Here is a 10,666-nt window from a genome sequence, read left to right as displayed (position 1 = left end):
GGGAGGTACTCCTTCGCAACGTGACATGGTATGCTTTACATTCGGTCTCTATGTTCTTCAATACAGTACTGTTTGTTTTCTATCATAGGCTGACTTGAGCATTGGAGGGTTAGATCGGGGTAGTCCCTAGTCTGTTTTCCAACAACCTTGCAAGCACCATTGACTAAAGACTTTCGGACACTTTCGGTCCTTCTCTTTTTTGGGGGTCCAACAACTCAGTCAACGTAAAAGATAACTCATCACCCTCCTCTCCCTCTGGGTCGTGGTAACTCGGTCAACATCCTTACCCTCGTCACCGGCTCCCACCATCCGACTTAGCTACCAGACAGGATCAACGTTGTTGAATAAAGGTGATTCATTAAGCACGGTAATATCATTACGCGACCCTACAATCCCAAAAATGGCGTGTCATATCTATAAACCCACAAATGCGACTACTTCAAGCATAATTGTTAAGATGTCATGATCTCTCTAAGTAAACTGGTCTTTCCAAGCGTCGGAATAATTTTTCTATTGTCAATGCATACAATCAAGATTACCCAACATATAAGGAAAGTCGTGTCTCTGCTCATGAATTTCAAGTAAGTGTTGGATATTAGCAATATTAGGTCTTCTCAAATATTGAGCCCCAAGCACTTCAATTACATATCGGCAGAAGTTGAATAAGCATTGGATAATAGTTGTTTCAGTAATTCGTAGGTGCTCATCGTAATTATCAACAGAGACTTCATACGCCAATTGATAGATAGTCACCGTGCATTTCTGAAGTGACAACAAACCTTTTTTTTCTGTCGCATCGACCTTCCATTAAAAATATTCTAAATGATTTTTTAAGGCATCGACTATATGAAGGAATAACCTTCTTTGTATTCAGAATTAACGTCGAAATATATCATCAGGATATACTGATTCATCATAGAAGTAATCATTGAAAAGATGAGCATGTTCGACTTCACGATCCTAATTTAAATACCTACTTTTTTGTGTTCTATCGGAAGACTTTGAGCTCTTTGACTTACTATTTATCGCTGCTCATTTAGTTGAAGTATTTTTTGTTCATCTATATCCTCCATATCTTCTATCAATTTATTTATCTAGAATCCATGAAGCATAGATCGATCTGAATTTTCAGCCCTTTAAAATAAATTAAGATATTTTCGTAATGAAAAAAAAAGAATTGAGAAAATGATAAAAATAATAAAAAATAATTAAAAATATATTTATAAATAATTTTTTAAATAAAAAATAAAAATTAACGGTGGGACAAGGCTAAAAATTCGCGGATAAGAGAGAATTCTTACTCATGATCACATCAGAACAGAATAAGAAAAAGCCTCATTGTGGATGCTATAAGCCCAAGTTGGGTGAAAGAACATGGCATCACACCAGATCCAGGAAATCGCGTGTCGGGCTAAATTCGGCAATCCAGTCAAACGCGCCCGGCTTTTTAGAGCACAAATCTATCACCGACATCAACTATAGTAGTACAAGATTTTCCACGGTACCGAATTAATTTGATCCAATGAAGGGAAGTCTGATTTTCTAGAAGGAATTTGGAGTAGGTCTTTCCGTTCGAATGAAGAGAACACCTCAGCTAATATGAGAGTCTATTTGGTAATTATTAATTACTAAGAATTTCCTATGATAAATGTTCAATTTGATTTGATTTGATTTAAATATATATATATATCTAACTAACAAGCGTTTATTTATTTTATTTCTTTCCTAAATAGGTTTTTTATTCTTTTAGTTATTTTCCTATTTTTGTTGTGCTAGTAAATGGTAGGAGTTCGATCGCCAGGTTTTACTAAAACAGCCATGTGGTCTCCATTTAATTGCCAGGACTCATTTGGAAGGAATTCAGAAAAGAAAAACGGTGAAGAGGCCTGGTGGATGATTAGGCCTTTAAGGGATAATTAACATATAATATTTGAATCTTAAGATATTTTTTCACCAGTTAAAAGTGAATTTAAGAATATTGTCTCTCTCTGAATGAACATTGATAAAAACAAACAAAAAAAAATTGATAAGATCGATCATTTTAAAATTAATCGGGTGAGAATACTGAACTTGAACTTAAGAAAGAAGAGGGTCAGTGCCACTCAGGGAACCCAGGAACGCCAGTTTTGTTCTACACGTGTACCTCTGCTGCGCTTAGCACTGTTTCTAGAAGCATTGTGTAGTCGTACTCGTCCCCACCGTCGGATCCAACCCTGCCCCCATTCCTATATAAGCCAACGTACACTCCTCACTCGTCAGCCGTGCTCTGTATCGAGGTCGGCAATGGGCGACGGGGAGGACGGGCGGCGGGAGAAGGAGAAGGAGATAGAGAAGGAGAAGGAGAAGGAGAAGATGGGGAGTGTGCCCTTCCACAAGCTGTTTTCCTTCGCAGACGCGCGGGATGTCGCTCTCATGACGGCGGGGACGGTCGGCGCGGTGGGTAGCGGCTTGGCCATGCCGTTGATGACCATCGTCTTCGGAGAGCTCATCAACGCCTTCGGATCCTCTGACAAGGATTCCATCGTCCGTGAGGTATCCAAGGTGGGTTAATTAATCATCCCGGTAGGTTTTGATTCGTTTCGCAAAGATTGAATATGAGATTGTGTGCTTATGTTTTTTTCTTTTCGTATTTTGTTTTTTACCCTTCGTATCTATGATTTTGTCTATTTTGGAAACCAGATGGGTTTGGGGATTCTTGTTTCGTGTTTTTCTCGTCATACTGCACAAATCCGTAACCCCCTTAAGTGTAAAATTCAGCGTATTTTAGTGCTGATTCTTTGCTGTTAAGAAAATATGAAATCTTGTCGTACATGCAATTTGGAACGCAATGCCTCAAGAAGATATCTAAGCACATAAAAGAATATGCAAATGATAACACGAATAGCAATTAATACTTACCCATAGTTTTTTGATTTATATCAAAAAAGACTTTATCATACAAATAAAAATATTAACAATTCAGATATTTAACTCCCCTAATTTATAGCTGTGATTGCATACCATGTTCATAATAACTACTATATTTGTGCTAATGTTTTACATAAATAACTTTTATATATATATATATATATATATAAAAGATTAGACTACAATTATATTTTTAAATTGTTATTTCATTTCTATTTCTCTGTTTTTTTATTTATACATAAGACTCATGATGGTTAATCATTAAAAAAAAGTATACATAAGACCCATAGGTTAAGTTTGGTAGGATGTAATCCACCTTGTAATGTAATCAAGATTATATTACAAAATTAATTTTTGATACAGTTTTAAAACTGTAATGCAATATAATCTGGATTACAAAAGGTAATAAAGTTTTGTAATCTGGATTATAAAGTAAACACCATGTAATCTAATTATATTACGAAGTCACCGTTTAACTAAAATTTAAATAACAAATATACCCCTAGTTCATTTTCGACATCAATCGATCATCGACGGTCCCTTTCGCCGCCGCCGTCGCTGGTCGCCGGCCGGCCACCACCGATCACCTCCGGGCACCGTCGTCTGCCACCACCGCCAACCACCACCTCCGGTAGAGATACGGCGGCGACCTCTGGTAGAGGTCGTAGGATATTTTTATCATTTTATAATAATACAAATTACATTTCTTATAAAAAAATATTAGACATGTAATCACCCTTGTAATCAAATATTACATACATTACATTACCAAACGTAGTAATGTACTCAAGATTGCATTACATTACAAAGTTTATTGCATTACAAGCTTAATTACATTACCCTCAACCAAACGTAGTCATAGTGTTGTTTGCCCCCAAAGCGTAGCGCAGACTGTGGGCGCATGACATTTCTGGCGTTAGGGGTACATTCTCAGGAACTGATGACCTGAGGTTTATTCCACTGTGTTTAACACATGTGTATCTGCATTTACCTTCCTCCATATCTGTGGGACCGACACTAGAGGGACCATTAAGGTAATGATCTATTTTTTTTTTATTAGAGGACACTTGTCTAAATGGCCTATAAAAATACAATGTTATAAAAGATAGAGTAGTTTGTTTAGAGTTTTTCCAATTCACACAACCCTCTTTGAGCTTTTTAATGAGCAATCTATATGGAAACTTACTAATCTCAAGGACAAAGAGTTGTGTTGAGCATAACCCCTTTCCAATTCACCCATTGGATTGAGCATGATTTCTCTAATGGTGATCCTCAACATTAGTGCAGTATGACTACAATATGCCAGGTAGCTTATCTGCGTTGCTCCCCCCAATGTGCTTCAGTTTAGTTCCGAGACATTGTATGATGTCTTTATTGTTGACCTCAAATTGGTCATTACTTTGCGGATATGCTATCGAGGTGAAGATTTGTTGGATTTTAAATTCCTTGCACTAGGTCTGAATCTTTCTTCTTTGTAATTGCCTTTCATTGTTTGAGATCAGCTTCCATGCCAATCTGAACTTGTAGATGAGATTTTTCTAAGTAAACTTCATGGCTATGTCTTTAGTAATCTTGGCCAAGGGTTAGGTCTCCACCACTACTAAGAGGAACTTCATCTAAGAGACCTTAGGGGAATGATTCCCTATTGGTGTCAAAAGGATAAACAACTACTATAGCCTTCATCATGGGTTGGCGCAATTAATACTCACATGGGTGTTTCCTCCAATAGATTTTGGGGTCAATTTCCAACCGATACAAAATGTCTTATTGGATGTCTAGCCTCCCCTATGCAAAGGGCCGATATACTAGGGCAAAATGTCCCTTGTGATTTATTTGTCTGTATCTTATCGTGGGACAAATGATATTGAACCATTTGGGGTGAGCGATATTACTCCAATCAATAATAATTTTCATCTTCTCCTTAGCTGTTAGATTTTAGGGATTGTGGAGGTGTGAATCATGGAAGGCCATGTAGGGATTCTAGGCCATGTCTGATTATTACCTATAGTTGTAGGGGGGTCACTGTAGATGAGCCACAATCAGAATAAGGATCTATAGAAATGGAACTCGGCATACGGAGCTTGAGGAGCTTGGTGTCCGGAGGGAAGAGCTTAGGGAGTTCAGTGTTGAGAGTTTGATTTGGAGAGCTCAGGGAGCTCGAAGTGCTCGAAGGGGAGAGCTCGGGGAGTTCGGATTGCTTGGAGGGGAGAGCTAGGAGGGAAGAGTTCTGCGAGCTTGGAGTAAAGGGTTCAAGGAATTAAATTGAGCTTGTTCTTTGTGCACTAGTGACTTTCTACGAATCTTTGTGTCAATATGTTGACTGCGTGGGAGAGGTCAGATAATATGTTGACCTATTGACCTTCTAGGAGAAGCGAGTCTTCTAGTCTAACGTCTTCACATACGTTAGCAAGAGTGCCGATAGAGTCATGAAGGCATGGCTGATTGACTTGAACCAATTGTAGCAAAGGTGATTACACTCATCCTAGACGTCCCTCACAGTCCATCCCCAGGTTAGACTGACTTGAAGCAAGATCAATATCATGGTGGGGTATCATGGATGATGGATCATGTACGTTATGGAAACAACAATTTGGAATGGTCTTCAAGCCTACAAAAAGGTTGTGAAGGTATGATAGAAGGGGAACTTTTTAAACATCCTAATGCCCTACTCATTGTCCACAATTCAGATTCAAATTCTCATCCAATGAAGAAGTGATGTAGATGTGGAGAAGCTATTTGGCTTAATTGACGGTCAACACTTAAGCACCTTGTTTGAGCTGCTCGAGCAACCATTCATTAGATTCCCGAGCTTAACATTACCTTTAGTAGCACAGTCACCACTACCAAGTCTGAGCTTGAAGCAGTGAACCAAGCAGATTCCTGTAATCTGATTTTAATTTTTCCTCTTGATGAACTATTTGAAAAAAAAAAAAAGGTACTTCGTCGAGTTTTGTTTCTGTTTTATTTGTACTTTTGTTAATTGGTCAGATTTTCCTTTTCAGGTGGTTGTAAAATTTATTTATTTAGGCGCCGGAGCAGCTGCTGCATCCTTTCTTCGTAAGTGTGACATTCAGGCCCAAGTATTCTGAATTTGGAAGCTCAACATTGTGCATTCATTCAATTTCCTAATTTACATTTCCAATTAACTTCATTGGCAGAGGTGGCTTGCTGGATGGTTAGTGGAGAAAGGCAGGCAGCACGGATCCGTTGTTTATACTTGAAAGCAATACTCAGACAAGAAATTGAATTTTTTGATAATGAATCAACAACAGGAGAAGTGATAAGTAGAATGTCTGGAGGCACAATACTTATCCAAGATGCTATTGGTGAGAAGGTAGAGTTCCTGGATTACAACCCACAAGACATACAATCATCAATCATGTTCTTTGTGTTACTAGCAATTACTGTTTTCCAGGTTGGCAAATTCATTCAGTTATGTGCAACCTTGTTTGGTAGCTTCATTGTTGCATTGACGAAAGGTTGGCTCCTGTCACTCGTCCTAATGTCAAGCATACCTCTTATAGCTGCTGCTGGAGCCGCCATGTCATTAGTTATTTTCAAATCTTCAAATCGTGCGCAGAAGGCATATGCCCAAGCTGGTACTGTGGTTGAACACACAGTTGGATCTATTAGAACAGTATGTTTAAATTCTCTGCAGTTGTTTGTATTTGGTGCAGTGTTATTTATAGCTCTAAATTCTAGTCCACTTTCTCTCTTTTGTTTACCATATCAATTATCAGGTTGTGTCTTTTAATGGCGAGAATCAAGCAATTGATAGTTACAAGAATCTGATAAATAAATCATATAAAGCTGCTGTTGGTCAGGGGACTGCTGCTGGTTTTGGAATGGGTGTTGTTATGTTTATTCTTTTCTGTTCCTATGGTCTGGCTGTATGGTACGGTGCCAAGCTTATCATAGAAAAAGGTTATGACGGAGGAACTGTTTTCAATGTTATGATAGCTATCACTACAGGTGGAATGTAAGTCCTCAGACAAATCTCATAGCATTTTGGATACTTTCCTCAATCTGAGCAGAATCTAAAAGTCTTGGCTATATATGTTCTTGGATTTAATTTCATTTTTCCCCCCTCAACTAGGTCTCTTGGCCAAGCATCACCATCCCTGTCCGCCTTTGCATCGGGCCAAGCTGCAGCATACAAAATGTTCGAGACAATCAACCAAATACCGAGTATCGATGTTCATGACACCAGTGGCATTTTATTGGAAGATATCAAGGGTGAGGTTGAACTCAGAGATGTTCACTTCAGCTATCCGTCGAGGCCTGAACAACTGATATTTGATGGTTTCTCCTTGCGTATTTCAAGTGGTACAACTATGGCTTTAGTAGGAGAGAGTGGCAGTGGAAAATCTACTGTGATCAGCTTAGTGGAGAGATTCTATGATCCGCAAATTGGCGAAGTACTTATAGATGGCGTCAACTTAAAAAAGCTGAAGCTTAAATGGATAAGACAACAAATTGGACTTGTTAGCCAAGAACCTGTCTTGTTTACCACCACTATTAAGGAAAACATCACGTACGGAAAGGAAAGCGCAACTCCTGAAGAGATTTTGAGAGCTCTGGAGCTTGCTAATGCTGCAAAGTTCATTGGGCAGATGCCAAACGTAAAGAAAAATATCACCAATTGACCTTGTTTTTGTTGATGTTATTCTTCTTAATGTAAGCCTGTTTCTTCCAGGGGCTCGATACCATGGTTGGAGAACATGGAACACAACTCTCCGGTGGCCAAAAGCAGAGGATTGCAATTGCAAGGGTTATTCTGAAGAATCCCAAGATCCTGCTTCTTGATGAAGCGACAAGTGCATTAGATGCTGAGTCTGAGCGAATAGTTCAGGATGCACTAGAGACGATCATGACAAATAGGACCACGATTGTTGTCGCCCATCGTTTGAGCACCATCAAGAATGTTGATAAAATATCAGTCGTGTCTCGTGGAAAGTTGGTAGAACAAGGCAAGTGCTTATTATGGTGTCTCATGTATTCATACTCTCATCTCTTATTAAACTAATATATAGATTTGGATAATTGCACTATACCATGCAGGATCACATGATGAGTTGATCATGGACCCTCAAAGTTTTTACTCCCAACTAGTACAACTCCAACATGGTAATAAACATGCGAAAGAAGCTCCTACTACGTTCGTTGCCCATGCACAGAAGTTGAGTCGATCTGGCAGCAGTGAATTGTCTATCGGAAGATCTTCAAGTAAAAACTCATCACTTGGACGAAACAGCACCTCTACCAGAATATCCACTCATTTTCCCGTTGAACCCCAAGATGGAAGTTCAACAGGATATCAAATCGAAGAGAAGAACAATCATAACAGCAGTCACAGACAAGCAAATATTAAAAGACTGGCATACCTAAACAAGTCGGAAGTACCTGTGCTTGCTTTGGGATCCGTTTTTGCTGCAATACATGGGGCGCTATTCCCTGTTTTTGGGATTCTAATTTCGAGCGTGTTTAATACGTTCTTTGAACCACCACATGAACTTCGTAAAGGCTCAAGGTTTTGGGCACTGATGTACTGTCTTATAGGGCTAATCGCTTTTCTTGTGGTGCCAGTGCAGTACTATTTATTTGGAGTGGCCGGTGCCAAGCTGATCCAGCGTATAAGATCCCTTTCATTTGAAAAGATGGTGCACCAAGAAATCGGTTGGTTTGATGAGCCGTCTAATAGTAGGTTAGTTTGGATTTAATTTGATCTTGTATTTAGATGTCGGTACTGCACGGCACAGAGTGACTTTTATGATCCGAATAAATATTTTCAAGTATGATCTTTTCAGTGGACAACTAGGTGCGAGGTTAGCAACAGATGCTACGACCGTGCGCAGGCTTGTGGGAGATACTTTGGCCGTTATGGTTCAGACTATCGCAACAATTATTGTGGGAATCGTGATAGCAATGGCGGCAAACTGGAAACTGGCACTAATAATACTTGTACTAGCACCTTTACTAGGCCTACAAGAATTTTTTCAACAGAAGTTCCATCGTGGTTTCAGTGGAGATGCTAAGGTAATAGTCTCCTGTTTGATCTCTTTGTCTAGAGCGTTTCATTATTCTTGAAACTATTACGCATCGTGAAGGCAATGTACGAAGAAGCAAGCCAAGTGGCAAGTGATGCAATTGCCAGCATCCGCACCGTAGCCTCTTTCACAGCGGAGGAGAAATGCTTGGCTGCTTACCAAGCAAAATGTGCAATCCCAGTGAGTCGAGCACAAAAGCATGGAATGATAAGCGGCTTGGGTTATGGATCTTCATTTCTAATGATGTATTGCACATATGCCCTCTGTTTTTATGTCGGAGCTCGTTTTGTTCGCGATGGAGAGGCAAATTTCTCCCAAGTATTCAAGGTAATTAACTTTCCATCTTACAACAATCTCTGTGCTTTCCATTTTTTTTGTTTTCTTTTCTGAGTCTTATTTCGAACTGTAGGTGTTCTATGCTTTATCCTTGGCAGCTCTCATGGTTTCCATTTCGAGCACCCTTCTCATTGACTATTCCAATGCCAAGGATTCAGCTGCCTCCATATTCGCCATCCTAGATCGCGAATCTAAAATTGATTCTAGCTCCGATGAGGGAGCTGTGATTGAAAGTGTTAGAGGAGATATCAAGCTTGGAAACGTCAGCTTCAGTTATCCATCTCGCCCGCATGTGAAGATCTTCACTGACTTTTGCCTGAGCATACCTCCCGGAAAGGTACGTCGTACCAGCTGTAAGAAAAAATAAATAGCATTTACAAGAAGAACAAAACATACTCTATTCCTAAGTTTAACGATATCTGTGGAAAGTTGTTAATTTAGTACCTTCTTTGCACGATGTTCTGCAGACTATTGCACTTGTCGGACAGAGCGGTTGCGGAAAGTCCACAGTCATTGCTCTTCTTGAGAGATTCTACGATCCTGATGCAGGCTTTATATTGTTGGACGGAGTAGACATCAAGAAGTTGAACATTCGTTGGCTGAGGGAGCAGATTGGGTTGGTGAGCCAAGAACCCGTGCTGTTCAATGGTACCATACGTTCCAACATAGCTTACGGCAAGCAAGGGCCAGTAGCGGAGGATGAGATCATAGCCGCCACCGAAGCTACCGGAGCTCATCGCTTCATCTCTGGCCTTCCTCAAGGATACGACACCAACGTCGGTGAGCGAGGTGTGCAGCTCTCAGGTGGACAAAAGCAACGGATAGCCATTGCGAGGGCCATCCTTAAGGATCCTAAAGTGTTGCTACTTGACGAAGCGACGAGTGCGTTGGATGCCGAGTCGGAGAGAGTGGTGCAAGATGCACTTGATCGAGCCATGGTTGGGAGAACGACGGTAGTCATTGCGCACCGGCTTTCTGCTGTTAGAGGAGCCGATGCGATTGCGGTGGTCCAGAATGGCGCCGTGGTTGAGCGAGGACGACATGAACAATTGATGGGGATTGAGGATGGCGTGTATGCTTCTCTTGTTGCACTGCAAACAAGTCCGTCGTCACTGACAACAGCATAAAACTCTAGTTCGTCGATTGGGGATGACATGAAACCGGGCATGGATAGACGCGATATCATAGTGTAGTCTTATCGTTGATCAAATTCAACTGAAGTTCCTTTGGATAATAAATAATTCTAAAATCTAACGCTCCTATATAAAATGCGAATAGAAATATAGAAATATTAAGGGTGTGTTTAATGTGTTATTCTGATTAGATGTATGAAAATTAGGTGAAGAATATATTTTTAAAATAATAATGTCTACTTT

The 10,666-nt window shown here is 39.9% G+C and overlaps 1 protein-coding gene across 1 annotated transcript; it reads left to right on the top strand.

Annotated features, from left to right (window-relative positions):
- Positions 1-2,337: 2,337 nt before the first annotated feature.
- Positions 2,338-10,449, top strand: LOC121990592 (ABC transporter B family member 11-like). The gene is made up of 12 exons (XM_042544702.1): positions 2,338-2,541; positions 5,910-5,964; positions 6,066-6,241; positions 6,323-6,544; positions 6,648-6,886; positions 7,004-7,529; positions 7,604-7,877; positions 7,969-8,611; positions 8,715-8,943; positions 9,015-9,281; positions 9,364-9,627; positions 9,758-10,449. The coding sequence occupies exons 1-12, from the start codon at positions 2,353-2,355 to the stop codon at positions 10,415-10,417; spliced, it is 3,744 nt and encodes a 1,247-aa protein (XP_042400636.1). The 5' UTR covers positions 2,338-2,352; the 3' UTR covers positions 10,418-10,449.
- The last annotated feature ends 217 nt before the right edge of the window (positions 10,450-10,666 follow it).

This window comes from Zingiber officinale, chromosome 6B, assembly GCF_018446385.1.
Source record: "Zingiber officinale cultivar Zhangliang chromosome 6B, Zo_v1.1, whole genome shotgun sequence".
Classification (NCBI taxonomy): domain Eukaryota; kingdom Viridiplantae; phylum Streptophyta; class Magnoliopsida; order Zingiberales; family Zingiberaceae; genus Zingiber; species Zingiber officinale.
The sequence above is the reverse complement of the archived record's forward strand: the minus strand, read 5'-3'. Positions and strand labels throughout refer to the sequence as shown.